Source organism: Camelus dromedarius, chromosome 1, assembly GCF_036321535.1.
Source record: "Camelus dromedarius isolate mCamDro1 chromosome 1, mCamDro1.pat, whole genome shotgun sequence".
In the NCBI taxonomy this organism is placed as follows: domain Eukaryota; kingdom Metazoa; phylum Chordata; class Mammalia; order Artiodactyla; family Camelidae; genus Camelus; species Camelus dromedarius.
Window position 1 is genome coordinate 121,322,633 of NC_087436.1, and position 24,501 is coordinate 121,347,133.

General features: G+C 60.2%; 2 protein-coding genes across 4 annotated transcripts in view; both read right to left on the reverse strand.

Annotated features, from left to right (window-relative positions):
• Positions 1-6,227: 6,227 nt before the first annotated feature.
• On the reverse strand, positions 6,228-13,544 carry MSANTD1 (Myb/SANT DNA binding domain containing 1). Its single transcript, XM_010997592.3, has 3 exons — positions 13,122-13,544; positions 9,378-9,653; positions 6,228-7,897 (listed from the first exon to the last, which is right to left on the reverse strand). The coding sequence occupies exons 1-3, from the start codon at positions 13,373-13,375 to the stop codon at positions 7,657-7,659; spliced, it is 771 nt and encodes a 256-aa protein (XP_010995894.1). The 5' UTR covers positions 13,376-13,544; the 3' UTR covers positions 6,228-7,656.
• Positions 13,545-21,721: 8,177 nt separating this feature from the next.
• HTT (huntingtin) overlaps positions 21,722-24,501 on the reverse strand; it is a 123,207-nt gene continuing 120,427 nt past the window's right edge. For all 3 annotated transcript variants that reach the window (XM_064488554.1, XM_031438376.2, XM_064488546.1), the window contains 3 exons: positions 23,599-23,761; positions 23,274-23,434; positions 21,722-22,515 (listed from right to left, as the gene is read on the reverse strand). In XM_064488554.1, the coding sequence (XP_064344624.1) occupies positions 22,302-22,515; positions 23,274-23,434; positions 23,599-23,761 (538 nt within the window). In that variant the 3' untranslated portion in view covers positions 21,722-22,301. The remainder of the gene's footprint in view (positions 22,516-23,273; positions 23,435-23,598; positions 23,762-24,501) is intronic.

The following is a 24,501-nucleotide window of genomic DNA, read 5'->3' on the forward strand; positions in this document are numbered from 1 at the left end:
ACTAATTATTAGATAAATGTGAATCAAAACTGCAATGAGGTATCACCTCACACCAGTCAGAATGACCATCATTAAAAAGTCTACAAATAATAATTGCTGGAGAGGGTGTGGAGAACAGGGAGCCCTCCTGCACTGCTGGTGGGAACGTAAATTGATGCAGCCACTATGGAGGACAGTGTGGAAATTCCTTTAAAAACTAAAAATAGAGTTACCCTGTGATCCAGCAATCCCACTCCTGGGCATGTGTCAGGAGAAGACTGTAATTTGAAAAGACACCTGCACCCCAGTGTTCACAGCAGCACAATGTACAAGAGGCAAGACATGGAAGCACCTAATGTCCCTCAGCAGACGACTGGATAAAGAAGGTGCGGTGCATTTGCACACAACGGAGCACTACTCAGACATAAAAAGGAATGAAACAGTGCCATTCGCAGCAATGTGGACGGAGCTAGAGATTATTATACTAAGTGGAGTAAGTCAGACAGAGAAAGACAAATGTCATATGATGTCACTTGTATGTGGAATCTAAAAAAAGATACAAATTTTATTTACAAATCAGAAATAGACTCATGGACATAGAAAACAAACTGGTTACTGGGGGGAAGGGGGAGGGGAGGGGAGGGATAAGTTAGGAGTTTGGGATTAACAGATACACACTACTATACGTAAAACAGATAAACAACAAGGACCTACTATATAGCACAGGGAACTACATCCAATTGCTTGCAATGAGCTGTAACGGAAAAGAATCTGAAAAAATGCACCTATGTAATTATACGTATAAGTGAATCACACTGCTGTACACCTGAAACTTACACTGTAAATTGACTACACTTCAATAAAAAATAAGGATAAAAAGAGAAAATGGTTAAAATGGTAGTTTTTAAGATACACGTATTTTAGTATACTTAAAAAATTGTGGAAACACAAAGAACTGAAAATACCCAAAACAATTTATAAAAAGAATAACACAGCTGAAAGATTTATTGTTCCAGATTTTAAGACTTCACAGTGACCAGGACAGTCTGCTGAGATGTGGGCAGACTCCACTCATCCAGGGACAGAACACAGACTCGGGGGGCAGACACACACATTTGAGGGCAACTGATTTCCAAGAAAGATGCCCAAACCGCTCAGTCATGAAGGGACAGCGTTTTCCACCAGCTGTGCTGAGACCCTGGAGATCCGTGTGGAAAGACGTCCTTGGGGACCCATCCCCACCGCGTGAGCCACTGAGCATAACACAACCATGTTTCCTCCGCTGTGAAGCTTTCTTTCCCTGAAGCTGCTGACTTCCTCTGATTTTCAAAACGTGTGTGAGCATAAGCAAGGGCCGCCAGGGGTGCCCGCAGCACGAGGAGAGAGAAGCCGTGCACCCGCCCCATCCACCTCACACGGAACAGGAGGACGGCGGGGCTGCACTCTCACAACACAGGCTGCAAAGCCAAGGCGCCCTGGAGGCCGAGCACCAAGGCCGCAGCCTGGAAGTGGGCGGGAGAGACACGCCCAAGGGTGGTTCTTGAATGCAGACCATGCCGTGCGCGCTCACTGGGCTGGGCACAAAGGGGTCACTGGGGAAGAGCGGGGGCTCCCAGGGTCTCCAAGAGGGCCTGAAGCCCAGGCCCAGGGGTCCCTGCGCCAGGAACTGCCGCCTGCCCCACCCCTGGTCGGGCCCTGCATTCTCACCGGCTCTCTGCTCCCTCCACGCAGGTGGGTTTCGCCATCTGCCCAGCGTACCTGCTGCCTCCGCGTCCCCTGGGCTGACTGCATGACTGCGTTACCCCCATGGATAGACAGGCTCTGCTGGGTGGTGAGACACGAGGTCCCTGAAGACAAAGGTGGTGCAGGCAGGGAGCTGAGGTGGCCTCTCAGGAAGGAGAGGATGGCGAGTCAAAGCCAACAGGGGACAGTGCCGGGCGGACAGGCTGCCCTGTCCGCAGGCCGGCCGATTTGCCCCAGGAAGAGCCTCACGTGGATGATGGCAGCTGCAGAGGGCGCCCTCACTGGGCAGAGCTGATGGGAGCCACGCTGTCTTCCAAGACCGCCCGTCTTGCAGAAGCCAACCAGGGTGTACCGGGGCCCCCACTCCCATTTTCAAGGCTTGTCTTTGGGAAGGTAAGATGGTTCTGGGGCCATTCGGGGGACTGGGCCAGTTCCATGGTCCTGTAGACATTCAGGACCTGGGTGGGTGACCTCAGGATGGTGCGGGTCCCCCCAGCCCGCCCAAGGTGGATGCAGTGGGACTGCTCCTAGCACCCTCTGCCACAAGCCCCCCTCGGAGTGAGACCCCCGAGGCACCCGGAGTCCTGGAGGGGACTCTGGACTCAGCCAGTGCCTGGAGGTCTGGGTGACCCTCCCACCCCTGCCCTACATCACCCTCTGTAAAGCACCAGAGTCCTAACTGATGACCATTCACCTACTTTGTCTGCAGTCCAGCTCCAGCCCCCTGTCAACATCTGATTTATGTGACACTGTCCCCTGTGGAGAACACAGTAGGTGGTCAGTAGGACAGCTATGAGGTGAAGGGAGAAGGGGCATCTTCTGCGCCCCTGGGGTCACAGTCCCGGGATGCGGGAAACGCAGCGAGGTGCACCGCCCTCCGCACACGCCGAGTCTCCGTAAGGCGGCTTCTCAAACCGTGATCGGTGCCCCCTCCTCCGAGGGTCCCTGTGGCCAAACTCTTCGGTGACGATACGGAGGAAGAATGCACGCGCAGCTTCAGTGTTTGGCACTTGCCATGGTGAGTCTCCGGCACGGATCAGGGCAGGTACCAGACGCTGGCGGTGGCGGCAGCGAAAGTGCTAGTTTCACTTGAGCGTCCTCGATGGGCAGTAAAAATAGTTGGTGTTCTAAAATCTTGAATCCACGACTTTTGAAAACTCCGTGAGGCAGGACGGCGAGTGCGCCGGAGCCCTGCCGCCTCGGCCCCGAGCGCAGGCGTGGGGCCGCCGGCCCAGCTGTGTGCTTCCGTCTAACGGAGCGGCTTTCTGTGGGAAAGAAGGACTGACAGAAACTGGTTATTCAGACTTGGGAACCTGGCAGACATTTTCTTGAAAACGCCCAAAGTGAGCCTGTCCCATCACGGAAAACCCACAGCGTATGATCAACAATAAAATTCAAGCGTTTGCGCGAAAGTTAGAGGCTTTTTAATTGAAGTATAGTTGATTTACAGTGTTATGTGTTTCCGGTGTGCAGCAGAGCGATTCAGTTACACACACACACACATATATGTATTCTTTTTCAGATTCTTTTTCATTATAGCTTATTACAAGCTACTGAATACAGTTCTCCGTCTCATACAGTAGACACTTGTTGTTTATCTGTTTTATACATAGTAGTTTGTATCTGCTAATCCCAGACTCCTAATTCATCCTCCTCCTCTCGTTCCCGTTGGGTGACCATAAGTTTGTTTTCTGTCTGTGAGTCTCTGTTTTGTAAATAAGTTCATTTGTATCTTTTTTTTAGATTCTACAAGTCAGTGATACCATATGTTATTTGTCTTTCTCTTTCTGGCTGACTTCACTTAGATCTTCAGGTCCATCCATGTTGCTGCAAATGGCATTATTTCATTCTTTTTATGGCTGAGTCGTATTCCATTGTGTATATAGACCACAACTGCTTTATCCAGTCATCTGTCAGTGGACACTGAGGTTGTTCCCATGTCTTGGCTACTGAAAATAGTGCTGCTGTGAACACTGAGGTGCTTGTGTCTTTTCCAGTTAAGCGTTTTCTCCGAAGCTGGAATTTTGAAAAGCTTGTATCCACCACCATGAGTTTGCCAACTTACTGAACTAAAGACTTTTCCGATGAGACTGACAGTGATATTCACAAAGGTGACGCCTGGACACTGTTCAATGACTGTGCTGACATTTAGAAGACCCGCAGTGCTTGGTGATCTGTTATTTTCCAAATGCCCAGTGTGTAATGTCACAAAAGCAAGCGGGGATAAAGACTTGTCCAAGGGCAGAACAGACTGACAGATTCCAATGAGACACAGAGTGAAAGTCCATTGATACGATTTCAGAGTCCACACGCAACCAGCCCGCAAGCGACCGCAGCATGTCCAGCCTGGGTGTCGTCAGGAGGAAGGGCCACGGCGGCCCGCAGGTGTTATTAGAACCTTCCTTCTTTTCCAAACACACACGTCCGCGTGAGGCTGCATTCCCACAGATTCTCACACTCCGGAACCAAGCCTCTCCCGCAGTGGGAGGAGCCCACCGACCTCTCGCAGAGAGTGAAGGAAATGGGACACAATGTCACCCTTCTTGCTAAAACTTCTCTTTTTGGAAGATATACATTTTCACGCAATCGTTATGCATGTTACCCTGTCATGGGTTTATGGTTATGCTGAAGTGGATAAATACTTCTAAAATCTCGGGTTTAACATCTAAGAAGGCACTGTGAGAGCTACTGATACTGATAGAACCCAACGAAACAAAAGCTCTTTCGCATCTACCGCAGTTTTTAAGAGGGTTGTAGGGGTCCCACGGCCCCCGTTTGAGAACCAGCCCTAGGGTGGCCCTGCTGAAGAGCGCGGGTTCCCTCAGCCTTGCGGGGTGACGCCCGGCTCCCCCCTCACGCCCCGACCAGCCGTGGCGAGACTGCCCCGCCTCGCGAGCAGGAAGCGCCTGTTTTATCTTGTGGCCCCCGGCCCCCGGCCCCCGGCGTCTTGGGGCCTCGCACGTCCCCCTACTCTCATCGGCCTCGGAACTTTGGCTCCGCTCCTTTTCCACACAGATTTTAAAATAATTTCATCTGTTTCAAAACAAACAAAAAAGTGCAGCCTTATTGAGAACAGAGTTGGAATTCTATCAGTGACATTTTGTTTTAGTTTATTCTGGACTTCCCAGAGTTAAGCCAAGTCTCTCCACCTGCTAAGGATTGTTTTAAAATTTTCAATAAAACTGAGAAGTTTTTCTTCATGTGGAGCCTTTGCCTTTCTGCCTAAATACTTCTCCATTCTCATATTTAACAGGTCTAAGGCGGTTTAAGAGCTTTTGATCTTCTGTATAATTCGGTTCTCTGAGCATACAAAAATAGCTGAAAATTAAGGGTTTTTTTATTAATTTCATCTCTTATCCTGTTTATTTTACTTGCCTTAATGCATTAGTGACAAATGTCAAAACCACATAAAAGAATGATGGTGAGAGGTGGCCCGTTTGTCTGGCTCTTGATTTTAGGTTTCAGCCTTAAAGTGCCGTTCTGCTGCATCTTATCAGCTGTTTCAGCGTTGGTGGAGATCGCCGCTTCTTCCTCCGCGACAGACCAATAACTGCAGAAGAAAGTTAGAGGCACACTGTCCATGAGCAGCGTGAGCCCCAGCTGGGCCCCACTGCACGGTAGAAGATAAAAGAGCAGGGAAGGGAAAACAGAGCCCATCACCTCCAAGCAAGGTTGCAAAAACGCAAAGTGACATATTGGAACTGTAACTCACAGTTTCTGAAATACTAATCCGTCACCACCCCGATTCTAGGAATGCACGCAATGTTGTTTACGGTGAAGATTCTGCAACACGACCCAGACCCTCCGTCTGCCACATCCTCGGGGCTGCAGGTGGGACCACCCTAACGGGGCCGCAAGTGGCAGACCCTCTCAGGCCCAGCCGAGCAGGGCCTGTGTCAGTTAATCCAGTGAGTTCTCATGCTGGTGTCTCGTCCAAGAGGCAGGTGGGCAGCTGAGCTGGAATCTCGGCAGGGCGAGCCTGGAGCTCAGGTCCCCGTCTGTGTGGGGACTGGTGGCCGGCTGCGCACAACCCTTTGCCGTGACGGCCCAGCGATGTCAGGTAGGCAGTGGATTTTGAGGGAATATTTATACATCAAGGTTCCCCTCCGCCACAGAGCCTGCGACTCGCTCACCAAACACACCGCTGCCTTTGGTCCCAAAGCAGGACGCTTTGTCCCAGGAGGTGGGCTCTGGGCAAATGCCCCTGGCTGCCCAGCTCTGCTCTCTGTGCATGGGGCGCCCAGCCTCTCCCTCCTGCAGGCAGGTCTCGGGCTGGCCTCTGCAGCCCCCGTGACCACAGGGGCTCCCGATTACTGCCAGCTGACCTCAGGGCCACTGGAGGTTCAGGTGAGCTGGTGGCTGTCACACCAGGATGACTGTGGCAACCTCCTGACAGGGACCCTGCTTCCACTCCCCATCCTCCCCAAAAACCCGAGAGTCGGCCAGGCAAAGCCAGAGGGAGCTTCGCCCACCCGCCACGCCCCCGGAGCCCCGTGGTGGGCCAGCAACTCGCTCATCCAGGGCGAATTCGACATTCCATGTAGAACAAAGAACAAAAGGGTGTTTCTGCTCACCGCCCCCTTATACAGGGTGGGCCCGTGGCCGTCACTGACTGTGCACCCTAAGAGGAATCAAGGCAGGGACAGGATGAAGCCCTCAGCCTCCAAACCGAGGCCGTGAGGACAACGGGTGTCCTGTGCTCTGGACAAACAGGCCCGTGGACAGGTTGTTGTGTATCTCGGGGGAATTTTAATAAGCCCAGATTCTTCCCATACAGAGAAAAGCACCAAACCCAGGAGTCGAGGTGTCTGTTCTTGGTGGCCAGCTGTAATCTTCTGTTGGGATGTGTCCCTGACAGCATGGACGCCCTACCAAAGTCACATGAGCAGTGGCCTCTCCCCACCTCTTCCAAACAGCTTCCCTGGAGCTGCCAAGCAGCTGTGTCCCAGGCTCAGGTCCCCGTCATACCCAGAAGACAACTCACGACTCTGCTGGACCGCTTCTTCCAGCTGCACCTGCACCGCTGTCCTCTGCAGCCTGGACCGGAAGCCCAGCAGCTGATGTGACGCCGGCGGGGGGCGGGGGGGTAAGGGCTTCTGGAAAGGCTCCACCCCCGCACCCCAGCTCCTCTCCCTCCCAGATGGGGTTCTGAGTGTGGCTGCCGAGACCTTCCTGGCCGGAGCGCTCCCCGGGCTTGGGGAGCGCAGGCCTCCCACGCGGTCGCTGCTCCGGGTGCCACGCCCCCCAGCTGTGCGTGTCTGCGGCTGACCCCTCCGGGTCTGCATCCTGCGGGCAGCCCCGCCCTCCGGGCACTTTCACAACCTGCTCTGACCTCCCTTCTCTACTCACTGGCTTGTCTCCCCAGGGCCAGGCCTCCATCTCATCCCCCCACATCCCTGGGCTGGACAATTGAACGGGGCCTTCGCTTTTATGAGTGTTGTTACAGAGGAGGACTTGGGACACCTGGCGTCTCCGGGGGAGGAACGCGGTGCGGACCCTGGGGTCTGCCCCGGGGACAGAAGCTGTCCAAGGACAGATGCAGCAGGCTCAGGCAAGGGAAAGACCTGCCTCGGAGCTCTCTCCACCTGCCTTGCTCTCAGATTGACCGACCTGCTGCCTCCCTCCAGGCCTGCGCCCGTGGGCTCTGCTATCAGGGAGTGATGGAAATTACACGTTTAGCATCCAGAGCTGTTTCAAGTACCATCAAGAGTGAGGGTGCTGGAGAGCAGGTTCTGGGATGTTCCCACGGGGAACAACCCGGAGTTAACCCTGGAGTGCTGGCCCTGAGCCCAAGGCGGGGCTTTAATGCTGCAGGCGGGGACTCGAGAGCCCCTTGGAAGGAAGTTTCCCCCAGGGCAGCCAGGGCTGTGAGGGGGCAGGCGGGCGGGCCGAGGGGGCGTGTGCCAGCAGAGCCCCGCCAGCGCCAGCGGCGGCCTAGACGCCGGCCTTGGCGATGATCTTCTCGAGCAGGCCCATCATGCGTTCCTGCAGCTGCAGGCCCTGCACCTGCAGGATGTTCTGCTGGTCCAGCACGCGGCGCACCTCGCGGCAGGTGTCCTCCATGGCGCGGCCCAGTCGGCGCTGCTCCTCCAGCATGGCTTCCAACAGCCGCAGCTTCTTCCTCTGGAAGTGGCAGCCCTGCCCCTTGCGTTTCTTCACGGGCCGCTCGTCCGACCTGGAAGGACAGCACCGGTGTGTGGACAAACAGGGCCCAGGGCGGGGGAGCCAGGCCCTCCCCAGGTGACACAGTGGGCAGACTTGGGGGGTGGGGGCGCCCTGCCACGAGGGCACCCCAAACCCGCGCTGGGCGGGTGCTCGGGGGAGAGGCCACCCCAGAGCGGGACAAGGCTGGGTGGGAGGGGCTGCTGGGCAGAGTGCCTCCCCTGGGAAGACAGAGGCCACCAGTCCCAGCCGGCCTGGGGCAGATGGGGAAACTGAGGCCTCTGAAGGAAGGGCCTGGGCCCCTCATCTCCCAGCAGCCTGTGGTGAGGCCAGCATGCCCTGGGGGTGGAGGCAGGGGGACAGGCACCCACAGGGGTCAGGCCACAGGCTGCCCCCCAGGACCAAAACCTCTGGTGGGCAGGCAGTGGAGGAGCCAAGGCCCACAGCCTGCACTCTGCTGGGGGTGGGGGGCACCCCGGGTCTAACTGGCCCCCACTGGGAGGCAGGGAGCTGCCAAATCCCACCAGACCCCCAGGCCCTGCCTGTCCCCTGGCCCCAGCCCTGCACTTCCATGCAGAACGGTGACCCAGCCAACCTCAGGGGCAACCGTCAGTCTGGGAACTCAGCTCAATCCCCATAAACCTTAGGCTTCCCAAAGACACTTCTGTCAGAGGCCTCTGCTGAGAAATGCCCCCAGGAAGGGGCACTGGAGCAGCAGCCCTGACACGCGGGTGTCAGACTGCAGGGACGCCCAGAGGTGCCGTCCCCGCCTGCACGTCTGGCAGCTCAAACCCACACCCTTCCCGTTCTCTTCCCCACTGGCCAACTCCTATTCACCCTTGAAAGCCCAGCCAAACGCCACCTCCCGACACCCCGGCCCCACACCACAGGGGTGTGTCTCCCGCACACTGTCGAATGGCATCTTGAGGTGGGGTTGGCCCACGCCCAGTGGGACACAATGGACAGCACATGGGCCGGGCCCGCCCACCGCAACCAGGCTCCAAGGACCCCCTGGGGGCTCAGTCTGACACCTCTCCCTGGTGCTGAGGACTGGCCGGCCAGCCAAGCGCAGGGGGAAGGGACCCCAGGGGACCCCAGACCCATGGTCTGCTTGGGGTGAGGGGACCCTGAGAGCTGGAAGCCAAGGGGTGGGCCAGGTGCCCAGGTCTGTTCTGGCCTCCACAGTGCCAGTCCTCCATGGAGAAGGTCCTGATTTATCCCCATGTTACAGAGGGAGACTGAGGCCCAGAGAGGTCAAGGACTTTCGCAAGGCCCAGCAGTGACAGCCGGGAGACGATCCCAGTCTGCGGACTCGGCAGCCGGGCTCCAGGGACCACCTGCCTTCCTGCCCTCGGCCTCCCTGTCCCCGGAGGCTTCTGCACACCACCTGGGCCTCCAGGGACGCGGTCGCCACGCCCCTCGCAGCTCCCAGCCCCTCCTCCTCCGGCCTGGCCCCGCTGGCTCGCGTGGGGGCGGGAGGAAGCGCACACTACCTGAACTTAAGGGACAGTAAGCTGGAGGAGCTGTCGGAGCCATCGTCCTGGAAGCGGCCTTCGTAGGAGCACTGGTTATACGGTAAGTACAGAGGGGTGGACTTAGCAGACGGCGACAGGGACGCCTCGGTCTGGGACGTGGACGGCCCCGGCTGCTGGCCGTCCGGCACTTTGCCATCACAGGACTCAGGGACCTTGGCCAGAATCCTATCAATGGCTAGGTAATAGGGCCAGTCGGGCGGGACGGACTCGCTATCTGTCATGCATTTTAATTTCCTGAAACGAGAGACACAAGAGCCAAGGGTGAGAAACAGCCGGTCCTGGCCCTGCCCCGCCGGCCCTCAGCAGAGGGGCCCTCGGGGCTCCGGACCCGGGAGCCGCGTGGCACAGGTGGGAGCCACTCTCGGCCTCCTCAGAAAAATCGGCCAGGCTCCAGGCCAAGGTGACAGTGGACTTAGGAAGAATTCAGTCTCAGGACCTACAGCGCCTTGGATGCGGAGAAGGGAGAGCGCACCCCGTGTGGACAAGGCGATCTGTAAGTGACGGACCTTGGGCTGATTCCTACCACCCTCTCTTTGCTTTCCTGTTTCCTAAACTCTGCAGTGAACAAATACTGCGTTTAAATAAATTAGCCAACAACAGTAAAATCCACAACACAGACATGGGCGTAAAATGCGATGAATAACGCAATGCGATAAATGTGCTTTTCTAAAGAGGACGCCTCAGGAGCAAGAAGCTCAGGAGTCAGGGGCACAGGCTTGTGTCCAGCAGATCTGAGTCTGTGTCTGTCTCCACCACTTTGCTGTGTGACTGTGGGCAGGTTCATTAACCTCTCTGAGCCTCCATTTTCACACCAGTAAAATGGGGATGATCAAAGAAGCGAGCTCCTCAGACAGCTGTTGGAGGATTTAAGGAGACAACGCCCGGTGCCTGGCAGACAGCAAGCCGTCCAGGTATCGCTCTTGGCTGAAGGTGGCAGGAGGAGCAAGGCTGGGCCTGACGGACTCCCTTCCCACTGCCTGACACCCCCATCGCTACTCAGACCCCAGGCCGAGGGGCTGCACGGCACAACTCTGCCCACCCGGGCCTGGCACCCTGCCCAGCCCTGCAGACAGGCCCTGCAGGCCCCTGGGACTTGGCTGTCCCCTGGGAGGTGAGGGGTGGGGAGATGGGGCCACAGGACAGCAGGGCAGCCCGGGCCAGGCCAGCAAATGGGGGCGGTGAGGGCTCTCTGCCTCCTGAGGCCCAGGGTTGCCTGTGCCCTCAGCCTCAGTCTGCAGACCCCCCATTCCTGACCCACATTCCTCCCAACGTGGGAAGACCTTCGAGCTACAGAGTGACCCGTGGCCAGGTGGCTCCTGTCTCCTAACATGGGTTTTCTGCTAGGATGTGGCCGTGGTCACAGCGCTTACTGGAAATAATGAGCTGACCCTCTGAAAGAATCACCCCTGGCAGGGGGGCCTGTGGCTCAGGCAGCAAGCAGAGGCTGGCCATGGCGGGAGGTGGCCACCTCAATAGCCACTGAGCAGTGTCCTCAGCAGGAAGCCAGGAACAGACCATGTAGGGACGGCCACGGGACCGCTGCCCACCAGGAGGCTGTGCACACACCAGGCACAGGGGCAGATGACTGCACCCTCCGCCTGGGCTCCCCCCAGCCCTCTGGGACCCCCAGCTCCTGTTTGCCCACCCCAGCCAGCCCACTCCTTGTAGAAATGAGGAAAGGCCTGTCCCTAGTGCAGGAAGCCCCTAAATGGTATTCCAGTGAAGCTCGCTCCACGGAACCAGGCCACCGCCCAGGCTTCCTTAACTGTCAACCTTAATATGTAAAGAGCTACTATGGAAAAATAAGAAGAGCCTTTGCTGTGGGAAGCTCTGGCTGTCAGGGGTGGGGAGATAAAGAATGAGTCAACCAGCCAAAGCCTGGGAAGGGCTGTGCGGCCTTGGGCAAGTCCCCCTCCCGCTGTAGGCCACAGTCTCCCCCTCAGCGAGTGGGACCTGGAAGGGGCTGCTGTGTACAAGTGTTTCACAAACTGTGAAGTGCTGTACACGTGTGCAGCCTGCACCCCAGGCCGGACTGCAGTGGCGGGCATGGAGGCTCCAGAGGAGGCCAGGCCCCGCTCTGCCACACCTGCATCTCCTGTGGCCTCCATAGCCCACATCCCCACCTCCCAGAGTGGAACAGAATCCTTCCCCTGGGACCCTGATGAAGGCTTTCAGGGTAAATAATGAATAACCTGGCCAGACACCAATCAGAGCCCATGAGTTACAGAGTCAGAGAGGAGGCCAGTAAAACAGCCAGCGTCACCTCTGCGGCCCCCTCCTCGCCAGGCACCGAGGGGCGCTGGTGAGCGGTGGGGCGGGGGCGTCTGCGTCCGTGCCTGCAGACAGCTCAGGCCTCCTGTCAGGAGTGGGTGGCTGGCATCTAACCTCCTCTACCTGAGTAACTCTGATGCCTTCGGACCCCAGCAGCTGCCTCCTTTCCGCCCTAGGGCCTGGCTGGGGTCGAGGCTGTGGGTCAGAAGTGGCCTTTGGATGGCGCCAGGCTTGGGACCTGGTCCTCCAAGGGCCAAGAAAAGTTAAATTGATGCAACTGAAACAGGCTTTGGTTGTTCAGGACCATGGGGAGCAAGCCTCTGCATGTCTCCATGCTCCAGAGGGGCCCGGAGCCACAGGCCCTGCAGGAGGGGTGAGGGTCTCTCCTTGTCTATTTGCGGGGGAGGGTCCTCTCACCCCTAGAGTGTGGTTCAAGGTGCCCAAGGCCAGCCCGCAGGGCCCAGTCCGCATGCAGCCCTGGCTGGATCTCGTTCCCCTGCCCGTGGCAGCCACAGCTGGGACCAGCTGGGCCCCTGCACGTCCTCCTGGGACAGCCTCCCCCCACCTCCAGACACGGGCAAGCCACCCAGGCCGCCCACAGGGCCCGTGCTCATGGTGCCGCTCTCCCCAACAGCCCTCATTCTGGCTTGATGTTTACCCTGCCCATGACCCTCTCCACACTTGTGACCTTGGCCCTGCCCATGACCCTCTGCAGATCGACCTGGGCCCCACACTCCGAGCTGCTGGGCATGTGGGGCCACACTGCTCCTTCCCGGACGCCAGCACTGCCCTCACTGCCTGGAGCCCCGTGCTTGGCCCTGACTTGGTTTTACCAAGGATGCCAGGGCAGGGGGCCAGTGTGGGACAGGGCAGGGGCAGAGATGTGTCCTTCCACAAATGGGGCCCATCCCAGGAGCGGGAGCCCCCTGGACACTCGAGGTTTCCCCATGAGCCCTCCACACCCCGCCCCGACCCTGAGGCCAGTGCTGCACGGTGCTCACAGCTGGCTTGGCGGATGCTAAGATGACAGCACATGGGGACAGGCGGACTCACAGGCCAGGCAGCTGAACCTCCTTCACACCTCCAGCCTCGGGTTCCCTGTCTGCACAGCAGTGCCTGCCACTCTGTGGCGCCTGTGCTGGCCCTGGGTCTCCCCGGGGCGGGTGTGTGCAGGCCAAGAGGGTCACTTGTGGGGCCCAGGGGTAGGGCAGTGCCAAAGGTGCCCTGGGGGTGTCCCTGGCCCAGGGAAGCGGGATCAGTCCCAGCCCTGCCCTCGCTGGGCCTCAGTCCCCCGACCTCCCCGCCCCCCAGTGACTTCTGCAGGCCCCTTCTCAACTATAGGAAGCCAGAGGGGACCCTCGGCCTTCCTGACTCAGCTCCGGGGACGCGGAGCAGCCCCGCAGCCTGCGCTGGGCGGGGCGCTGCGCCCACCTGTACTGGAAGGTCATGTTGGTGATCTTGATTTTGATCTCCTCACCCAGCCGGCGCTCGCCCGTCATCTCCAGCAGCCTGCTGGCCATCCGCTCATACACCTTGGCGTTGCGCTTGGTCTGCTTCAGCTCCTCGAAGAACTCCTCCCAGACGAGCATGAGGCCGCGCATCTCGGCGTCTGTCCAGTTGCGGGCCCGCCGGTGCTTCTCCGCCTGCGGGGACGCGAGGTAGCCGGGCACCTCGGCCGCGGCCATGCCGGAGGCACCTGCGGGGTTAAAGAGCGTGCTCGCCGGCCGCCCGGGGCCTGCACGCTGCAGGAGCCCGGCTCCTGGAAGGCAGCTCCTCGCTCAAAATGGGGCCTACATCTGACAGGCAGGAATTTAGTTAAAAGCTTTTAAACGGGAAACGTCATTTTGATGTCACGTTTCCATAGCAACAGAGCAACTGCATAAGCTACAACAACAGAAACCTTTTAACTGAAAGCGCAGGAATCAGGGCCGCCCTGACGGGCCATCAATATTGCAGCGAGCAGACCAGGCCCCAAACTGGCAGCCCAGGCCCCCGGCCCTGCCTCCCACCCCAGCTCAGCCCCGGCCCCCCCAGTGAGGCATCCCCGCGGGGCAGGCCGCGGCCCCCACCTCGGCCCGGCCAGGCTCACACAGGTGGGGGGCCAGGAGCACACTGGGGTGCAGCAAAGTTTGGGGACGGGGAGACCCAGAGGACAGACAGGAAGACAGAGGGTGCGAGGGGCAGAGAAGGACACAACAGGGAAGACCCAGGAACACACCCTCAGGGACCCACAGGGACACACTAGCAGGCCACCCCCACCGACCCACCCATCCTCCGGCCAACATGCTCACACGTACAATATAAACGTAAAACCACCAGGCTGGGCAGGAGCAGGGCTCCAGCCACCAAGCAGACCCCTGGCTCGGCCCCGTCTGCCTGCTTCCCTCCTGCAGGCGAGACTCCTTGCTGGCCCGGGTGAGGGGGTGGGCTGAGAAGCCAGCGCGGTTCTTGAGGCCAGAGTAGCAGGAGCAGGCGGTGTGTCCGTCCCACCCAGGGCAGACCCACCGCCCTGACTGCCTGGCACCAGCACCACCCGTCACCAGCCCTGCCTCCTCCACCTGCCAGGCAGGGTGCTCCTTGGACCCCACAGAAAAGGGTTCAGTAAAGCTGAATCAAGGAATGAACAAGCGAAGGTTAATTCCCCTCCTTTCCCAGCAGGTCACCGAGACTTCGCCTTTGGACCTACTGGCAAACTCATTCATTCTTCAAAACCCTGTTCTGACATCGCCACCTCTTTAAAGTCTTCTGTTCCACTGTGCTCCTTCTTCCCTTTTTCCCTCCTGCAAACTGATCCTACCTTGAGCCAGACATTTATTTTCTGCCATCCAGTTGTGTGTGTGACCTGGGATCGGGCACCTGCAAAGGTGACAGTGATGAGAATTTGCACACCGTCTGACACTGGGCGTTGTTCCAAGCACAGGCACGTGTGTTTTCTACTTTGATCCTGATGGTGAGGGAGGCTGGCACCATATTTATCCCCATTTTCAGATGAACAGGGTGAGGGGCAGAGAGGTGGGGTCACCCTGTGGGCAAAGGGCCGAGCTTGGCTTGAACCCTGGCAGGCTGACTCGGGGCTGGGTCTGACCCTCTGCTGTGCACCCCTGGGCAGGGGCACACATGACGTAGCCAGTGCTAAGTGCCGCATGCCTGGGTCAGTGCCCCGCCGTTTCCTGGGGCTTCCTAGGAGGCCCCCAACGCTGACCCTGGACAAAGTGGCTGCTGCACTGGCTGGGGTCCTTGGCTGCCCGCCCTCAGCCAGGGCTTGACCAACAGTCAGAGCCAGGGAACATGGACGCTGACCTCCAGCACAGGACAAAGGCAGGCTTTGCAGAAGGACACTGCTGGGGAGAACTGGCCAGGCCGCCCAGCCCAGCGCACGTGAAGGGGCAGGAAAGGGGCCCCGCCTCGGCAGGCCCGGCTAGCTGGGCAGGAGGCCAGAGCAGTGGCACCTGCAGCGGCTGCAGAGAGAAAGCGCCACCTAAAGGCAGCAGGATCCAAGACGTGAAAGATAAACTCAAGAGGGGGTTTACCAGCAAGCGCCCTGTGCCTGGGGACCCGTGGCCGCCACGCGGTGCCCAGCCCCGCCCCCAGGCCCGCCGGCCCAGCGAGCCCACCTGGCACCTGTACAGTTCTGGCAGGGGCCGACCTCGGCTGGGAGGGCTCTCAGAGCCCAGGTTGAAACCCCCGCAGGCGGCAGAGGGCCCTCCTCAGGCCTGACCACACGCAGGGGCATCCTGGTCTGAGGCTGGGGTGGGGCGGTGTCCCCGACCCTGTGCCCCATGTGCCCTGCACACGCCCTCTGACACCCTGCGGGAGGGGCCAAGGCCCCAGGCAGGAGGAGGGGAGGTGCTCAGGACGGGGTGGGCCGGCCAGGCTCCCTCCTCCCTGCAGTCAGCCCTGGGAGTGCAGAGGCAGAGGACAGCAGGGGCACATGTGGGCACTTGGAGGGGCTTCTGCATCCCCCCAGTGGGTTCCCAGGTCAAGGCCTGGTCCTGCCATCAGCTCTCTGTGGAAGCCACTCCCTCTCTGGGCTTCAGTGGTCCCCTGGGGACATAGGGACACCACCGCCTGGCTGCACATCACCCCCTAGGAAGGCTCACAACTGTGCTTCTCCAGGCCTGGGCACCTGGCACAGAGCACTCAGTAGTGTTTGCAGAGTGAATGAGTGATGTTAAGGCCCACCTCTTTCAGGAAGCCCTCCCACTCCTCAGGCAAAGGATTTGACCTCCCAAATGGCCCTAGAGCTGGCTCTCTGTCCCACCCAAGGACTCTTCCCAGCCACATCCCAAAGGGCAGAGCGGGGCTGCCTCACAGGGCATCCCTGCACCAGGGTGGAAGTCCACAGGAAGGCAGGCAGAGCCGGCTCAGGGTCTCAAGCCCAGCTCCACTGACTCAGCATGTGACCTGGCCACCCCTACCCCTCAGCCTCTGTCCTCACCCACAGTGGGAGCAGCAGCTCCTGTCTGGATAACTCTCCATTGCTGGATGTGGGGCTGGTGTGCAGAGGGCCTGCCTGCATCTCCAAGGCCCTGGGGTCTCTACCCACTGCCCCTTCCCTCCCGGCCCCAGGGCTCCTTGGAGCTTTTGGAGAATTGGGCAGAGGATGGCAGCTGGCCTGGCTGGGGACGGTGATCAGTCATCAGGACAGCTGGCCCCAGTGCCTCCGAGCAGCAGCAGCTGGCCTATGGCATCACCGCCTGCGCTCAGGGCCCTGAAAACCAGGCAGCCCCAGAGGAGGCAGCTGCACACCACCCTCCACTGCCTTCCCCTGAAGCCGACCCGTCCAGGGGAGTCGGGGGAGAAAGCTGGACTCCGTCTCTTCTCAGGCCTCAGGGGCACCAGAACCCTGGAGGCGCAGCCCTGGAGACGCTCCCTGAAGCAGAGCCCTTGCTTTGGGCCTCCAAGGACAAGGGGCAAGGCTGGGAGCTCAGGGAGGCAGGGCCAAGCAGCCCCGCAGGAGGCCCTGCCTGTCCTTGGCTGGGGAGGGGCTCAGTACCTTGGCACAGCTGCATGGCCCGCTGGGCCCCTCAGTCTCTGAAGGAGAGGGAGGCAGAGGGCCCAGGGCTGGGCGCCCAGCAGCACCTGTGGGGAGAAGGGGAGTCAGGCCTCAGCAGGGGGTCCTGGGCCATGAATGTGCTCAGGAGGGGCTGGTGCCCTCCAGGCCTCACTCTCCCCTGACACGGGAGCCCAGGGCAGGAAGGGGGTCTCCAGCGCCTTCCAGGAGCAGGCAGCAGGGAGCTGAGACCGTCCCAGACGGCGAGAGAGCTGGGCAGAGGAGAGGCCCAGGGGGCGTGGGGGTGGGGCCAGGCAGGCAGGCAGGCAGGCAGGGCAGAGCGGTGGGAGGGCAGGGCAGGAGGATGGACCACCGGGCGGAGAGGGGCAATGACCCCTGCTGGCACCACCGTCCTCTCCGAGTACTTGGGGAGCCCAGACCCTTAACTTTCGGTCCTCTGCCCCGGTGGGCAGGCTCCCACCCAGACTCCACGGCTCCACTGGGCCCACCCATGCCCTGAGCACCTTCTGGGCCAGGGTGGGTGCAGGCCTGGCTGGTGGTCCCTCCCATCCCGAACTGTGTGAGCTGAAGGCCTGGGAACACCAGGCCCCTAGAGGACGCGACATGGGGGAGCACATCTGGGTGGCCCTGGGGCTTCCTGCTTGGGGGGCCAGTGGTGGTGAGCCATCCAACCAGACGGAGGACAGTTTGGGGCCCGAGAACTCGTGGAAACTGCAGGATACGTTCATTGTTTCCCCAAAGGCGTCTCAGTTGACCCCACAAAGCAGGCCCATGGCCACACTGCCCTGAGGGGTGAGGCACGGGCCGAGCACCTCCATACCCAGAAGGTCAGTCTGTCCTCACCTGGACCAGGGCGGGGCGGGTAGAGCGTAGGTAGCCCTGAAGTCTGAGAGGCCGTCGGGGGCCCTGGAGCTGCCACAGAGGAGACAAAGTCGGGGATGTGCAGAGTGACTCAGGTGGCACTGGGGCCAGCGTGGCCGGTCCACCAGCCCCAGCAGCCAATGCTCTCCAAGCAGCTTCCTGCCCACAGTGCTCACACCTTCAGCCCACGCACAAGTCACAAGCTGGTGTCTGCAGGTGAAGACCACACTGTCCCTGTCTCCGTGCAGAGGCCAGGCTGTCTGTACCCACCTGTCTCTCTGGGCTCCTTGGTCGGGCTGCAGGCTGCCCACTCCCATCAATGCTCTGGAACTGAGGGGACTTCAGCCAACATTACAAAGCACCTGCCGGGGCAGCCCACAGCCTAGGGTCTGTCTGGTAGGAAAGCGCCTGTGCTCTGAGACCACCACCGCGCCGACTGCCGGTGCTCCCGACGAGGCGCTCACAGAGCTAGGGATGGCGCCCACGTAGCTGCGTGGAGGACTTGCAGGAGGAAGTGGTGTTTGGGGTAGGAAGAACTTACCAAATGTCTGGGGCAGCACCACCACACTGGAGCCCAGGGCACGGGGGCCATGAGCTGGACAGGGCCAGACGGGCCATGAAGGGGGCTCAAAAGCCAGGTGGTGGTCCCTGTGCGAGCCCCCCCAGGACCTATGCCAGCCCCAAACACCCCTCCAGGGCCCTGGGCCAAACGCGGAGGCCGAGATTCAGGGTGGAAACCACACAGTCCCGTGGAGACTCCGTCACGGAACCACCGCAGCTTTCCAGCTTTGTGTGCTGGGCAGAAGGGTGGCTGCGCTGTGGTCCGGGGCCGTCACAGGAAGCACCAGCTGGCCCCCAGTCCGGCACAGAAAGGGCGGTGGGCTCGTGCGGATGAGGCAGCAGCTCCTGCCTCCTCCTCAGGAGGGTCGAGGTTGTCCGTAAGCAAAGCAGGCCTCACACGGCAATTCACAGTTAAATTTTTTTCCTTTAATTTGGATGTACAATGTTTGCAGCAGTTTAAAAAATTAAAATACACATCTCATGTCAATCCTCCCCTCTCCTCTCAGAAACAGGTCTGGGCCAGGCTCCGGGGTGCACCCATCACAGCCCTGCCGGCTCCCAGCGCAGGGGGGATGGTGGGGACAGTGGGGACAGGAAGGGACAGTGCCGCGTGAGCTCAAGCCCTGCTGACAGCTGCTCCACACGGTGTGAGGCAGCGAGTAGGGACAGGTGGCCCTGCTTGGCTCACAGACAAACCACCCGCGGCAGGGGCCACTGGTCACTCAGTTTGCAACGGGAAACTCTGCACTGACTGTCCAGGGCCAGGTTGTCCCAGAAGCACTTAGGGGAAAGAAGTTCCTTCAACTGCACTAAAAAGTGACAGGCGCACGGGAAGTGTCCCCGAACCTTCCAGGCCACCTTTGGTTGTCACCACCACCTAGGGGCCCCTTCCTGCTGAGCCTGTGCCCAGGCAGCGGGGGTGGCCCCCTTCTCACATGGCCACCCCTGTGGTCTCCAGCAAGCATCGGCGGCTTTTGAGGTGGCGCCCCCACCCCCACCCATCGCTCCAGCAGACAGAACCACCAGGAGTCTCCCTGGCCAGTGGCTGCAGTTTTGGGCACTCACCACAGAGCACAGGACACGAGCCAGGAATAGATGCTCACGGTATCAAGAAGACACGACATCCACTCCCGCCAACCACACAGGACCAGCACACGGGGCCCAGCCCCGAGGAAGTCTCCCTGAGAGCTGTTTCGGGTCTGTCCTGCCTGAGCCAATACTGGGGCTCGTCTAAGCTCCCCACGGCCCTGAGGGCTTGCAAAAGACGCCGTGAAGGGGCCTGTGTGGTGAAGGGTCCGTCAGGGCGCAGGGCCTCCTCTGATGCTACATTCTGGGTGTCTGGAGGTGTCTCAGTGCAGTTCTCTCCTCCTGGAGGGACACGTGTGCTGGCAACAGTGGGAGAGGACAGCAGTAAAGGGCACTTGGCAGCTGGAAAGGCCCAGCACAGCTCGGAGGGGTCGCGGCGGGAGGAGGCACGTTTCTGAGAAGACGCGTGCAGGTGCACTGCCAACCGACTCTACCCTGGTTTTGCTCAAACTCTTCCTGCTGATGTTGCCAGCAGGAAACCAAAAACACACTCCTTCCCCCGAAGAAAACAAAAACCTGATGGTAAATTAATGATATTTTCAACAAACTTTGGATTGGGAACACGATTTGTGCTCGCCGTAAACTTCTAGGGGAGCGTGATGCAGTCTTAACCCCTCTTGCGGAGGGCTGACCGTGTGGACTGCTCTCTCAGTGGGGTTTAATGAGCGATGACCCACTCCCGAGACATCTTAGCCAGGGAGCCGACTCCACGAGGCAGGTCAAGGGATAGTCAGCTTCTACAAAAACCGGACCAGCCACTCCTAGAAGCCTTGTGCACTTGTGCCTGGAGATACACGTGCCATCACAGGCACGCACCCACTGGCAGTGATCCCATTCAAAGACCCACACCCGTTTTGGGAGCACACTGGCAAGCCTCTGGGTTGGCACCTATGGCCAGCGCGGGGCCCCAAGCCTCCAGGTGAAGAACTGATGGTTTCAGTTCACGTGGTAAAGAGGGGACAACCAGTTAGGCCCAGCTGAGCCCAGGGCCAGGCTTCCTCAAGACAGGCCGGATCTTCCATTCGCAGTGTGACTGCAACAAGTGCAAACGTCTAAGAGGACACAACACCCGCGCCCCTCTCCCAGCTGCTGAAACAACGCGTGCAGCGAGGCAGCCGTTCTGGAGCTTTCCATGTTCATGAACGTCCTAGTGGGCTTGCTATGGGAAAGGCCGGATGACCACCAGGGCCAGATGAAAAGGGAGACGGTGGCTGATCCTCTCGCTTCTTGTTCAAAGCCGCAGTCCCTCCTCCACGGTCCTGCCCGACACGCAAGCTGTTTCTGCAGCTCGTGCCCTGGCTGGGTGAGGCGTCCGTTGGGGGCCGGGGGAGGAAAGGCTGCTCTGAGGAGGGGCCCCCGCAGCCACCCTCACGCATACACTCTGCAGCCCAGCTGGCCTCGAGCAGTGGCAGTGGGGAAGGGGCGGGTGGGGGCAGCTGGCTGCATGCGCTGCAGTGAGACGTGGGGATGCACAGACAGACGGGAGGGTAGTTAACCACACACCAGAGGGCTCCTCCCCTTCGCAGACCCTGGAAAATGGCTTTGGAATCACCTCCCTCACCAGTGAAATACCCAAAACCTGGCTGCACTTGAGCTCTTGACCAAACTGACCAGCACAATGGCGACCAACAACCGGCCCGCCTCTGGGGACCTGAAGAGCCCTGCTCCCAAGCACTCCCCCAGCCCCTGCGCTGGGTCACCGGGTCACCTGACTGTCTGGGCTGCATCTGCATTTGGTGATTTGGCTGCTCTGGGCCCCGAAACTGCTGGCCCAGGGGCCGGGCTGGGGCCAAAGGGGCAGCTCTGGGATCATTCCTGCCCTTTCCAGGTGAGCCTGCCACTCATCCAGTGGGCACAGATCTGCACTCTGCTGCACTGAGGGGAGGCCGTGGCATACAGGCTGAGCTGGAAAGGGGGCCCGGGAGGTGCTGGGGTCTCTTTGCTCTGGACCATGAGGGGCAGATATAGCCTGGTTATATACCCTTGGGGCGGCTGGGCCAGGCGTGCGCCTAGGCCCCAACATGCAGGAGGGGCCACGTGGGATGTGAATCCCAACCCCAGCTGGGCAGCCCCTGGGGAGACCACAGCCCAAGCCAGCTGGGGACAGGAGCCGGGGGACGACAGCGTCTCTGGATCCAACAGGCTGCTCAAAGCTAGGCGACCTGGCTGGTCAGCTAAGGGAAGCTGTCCCTTACTGGTGGGTGAAACTTGAGAGCTGTCCACGCCTTGGAGCTGCGGGTGGGCATGGAGGGGTGCTGCCCACGCACAGGAAAGCCGAGCGGGCACCTTCTCAACCCGTAGTGGGGCGGGGTGGGACTCCTGATCCGGACCTCTGCACGCTGGCCCTTGTCTAAGTTCTAATTACACGTGAGTGCATAAAGGGAGCGGTGAGAGGACCTGCCGGGCAGAGCGCGGCTCATCTTGTGGAGGGACCGCCCTGTCCACCTCCGCGGAGGCTGCAGCACCCGGCAGACTTGGCAACGCACAGACGGTACACGGGCATAGAAAGTTACCTTAAAATTAATCTCTTTACTGATATAATTAAATTTTAAATCCTGAGAAGAAAACGGAGACAGGGAGGTACGGCGAGGGGTGTCGCGCTCCCAGCCGCCCACCTGGCCCACACCATGGCGTCAAGTCCAGACGCCGGAGCGCCAAGACCCCAGCCCCCGGCCTTGCTGGGGGGCACAAGGAGAGGCTCTCAAAAGCCCGATGGCATCACCTCCCGCCTGCGGGACAGCAGAGGGGCCAAGGGCCAGCCTGCCAGGACTCTGAGCAGAGGCAGGAGCAGCTGCAACCTGGCGACACGGGCAGGCTGAACACTAGGAGGAGGGTAAACACCCGGTTAACTGGCGTCTGACACTAGCTCTAGCGTGAAGGGTTAGCAACACGGCTGCTCTTGCTCCTGTGAGGACTCAGGCTCGACCCCAAAGATCACTGCACGTGTACCCGCACACGGCCTCACGGCCCTGGCAGGGCGGGCGCGGCCCAGCGCCCTGGGTGGCAGAGGGAAGCGCACGGCGCCAAGCCACCCAGTGCAGACAGGTCCCCGAGGTCCTGGCGCCACCCTGCTGCCACTCCGTGGGCACTCAGTGCGTGGCAACCTTGTGGACATTCTGCAAACAAGTCAGCAGTCGCTGATATGGGTTTCCTGGTGCCGCCACCACCTCAAACACAGACTGGAAGGCCCTGCGGTCCAGCTCCTCCTCTATCTGGTGTCTGTAGAAGTCTGCGGCCACCAGGCAGAAAAGGTTCACGTCCACCCGCTCCAGCTTGCCCATTCTGCTGACCACGTGGGGAAGGCTGGAGGGCAGTTAAGGGAGCAAGGCTGCAAGCAACGGGAGACGGCCTCCCTGTCCTGACCGGGGACGTCCCACCCTGACCCAGGCTGAGAGGCTGGGCCGGCCCGAGCGCCAACAGTGGCATGGATGGGACGGGCCTGGGCCTTGCCAGCAGCAGCTGCCTCCCACCTGGGCTCCTGCCGGCAGGAAGCCGGAGCCCTGGGGAGGCCGCTCCTCTCAGCAGCACTTACCTGGCCCAGTCCCCCACACAGCGCCGGCGGCCGGCGCCCTCGCAAGCCCTGCTCCTGCACCTGGAGCGCGGGGCCATGCTGCCCCAAGCCCGTGGTCAGCGCCAGCACCCTGTCTGCTCGGAGGCTCTGTGGTCTGCCTGTCGCGGGGAGGCTGACAGGAGAGCCTCCCTTTTTGGCGGCCAACACTTTTGGGGTGGGAATCAGATCCTCACTGAAGCTGTCACCCAAGAGGGTGACAAAAGGCACGTGACAAAAGATAATGAGAAGCAGCAGGCGTGACGTACCCAGCTGCAGGGGCCCCGCGGGTGGACGGGAGGAGCCCCCCCGCAGTCCGGGCTGGTGTGGGGAGCGCACGTTTTGCTCCCTTGGGGTTTAGGGCAAATGCCATGTGGACACCGGGGCCTTCTGCAGAGGCTAGGCTTCCCACCCCTTAACACCTACGTCAACCTACACACTGCCTGAAGGCTGTTGGGGTGGCGGCAGCGGGAGGGCCGGGCAGCGCCTGGCCCCGGGACCCAGGGAAGGATACATTGCTGAAACCCACGGGCTGGTGGAAGCACTGACGAAGAAGCAGGAGAGGCTCCACACGGCCATGGCGACCGGGGTCCTCTGCGTGAAGTTGGAGAGGGACAGCATGACCCAGTCCCGGACCATGGACGACTGCCCCGTGCTGTGCAGCGTCTGGAACACCTGGGAGGGAGAAGAGCCCGGGTGGGGCGGGGGTGGCCACGCTCAACACCGGCTCTGGGTGAAGAGTGGCTGCCAGCTTCCAAGGGGAGGAACCTGCTAGTCCCCGGGGCCGACGTGTTCAGAGGGTACAAGGCACCCGTCCAGGAAGGGTGGCTGGCCCTCACCTGGTGCACCACAGTGGCCATGAACTGTGGGTATGGCTGCTGGTTGGATAGGAACTCTCCAATGACCTTGTTCATGACGTCCTGGGGTGGGAAGAAGTCGTCGAGAAACTGGGGGAGGATCCGTGCCACCACCCTGGCTTCACAGGGGAACCCCTTCCTGATCCTGCAACGAAGGGAGCACGGGTCAGAGCCCACCCTGCCTGGGAAAGGCCTGTGTCTGACCTACCGCTTCACAGGCTTCCAGCAGCAGGGCCACAGCAGGTCTCCTCCGACACTGACGGGGGGGGGGCAAGACGGCACTGCCTCCTCCACTGACCCCCACTCCAGTGACACGAGGATGGAAGCAGGGCTAGGGCTCGGGCTCCCCACCCAAAAAGGGATCCTGTAGTAACCGGCAGAACTGGTCTGGGCAGTGATGTCACAGGACCCGCCCCTGTTAGGGTTTGTTCTCCCCCATCCATGAACTCCCAGAACTTCTCGGTGTCTCGTTCTGACGCCACGGCACTGTGTTAGGAGCCTTCCTCTTACCGACCTGGCCCTGGGTGCCCTCCTGCCCACATCCCTCAACACCCCCTAGGGTTCACCCCTCGAGCAGTGTCCTTCTAGGTTGGGGGGGAGCCATCATGCTACTCAAGCCACCGTCCCATTAGCACAAGCAGTTGGCCCTCTGTATCTGCGGGTTCCACGTCGGAATCTCCATCGGTGGCTGGCTGACTCCGTGAATGCGGACCCGCGGACTCAGAGGGTGGATGGCGCTGCACCGCTTTATATAAGGGCCTGCGCGCTGGCGGATTGTGGCATTTGTGGGGGGCCCAGGACCAACCCCCGTGGATTCTGAGAAACGACTGTGCAGAAGAGTTACGTATGACTGCAAAGCACTGGAAGTGACCCAGAAACTGGCCC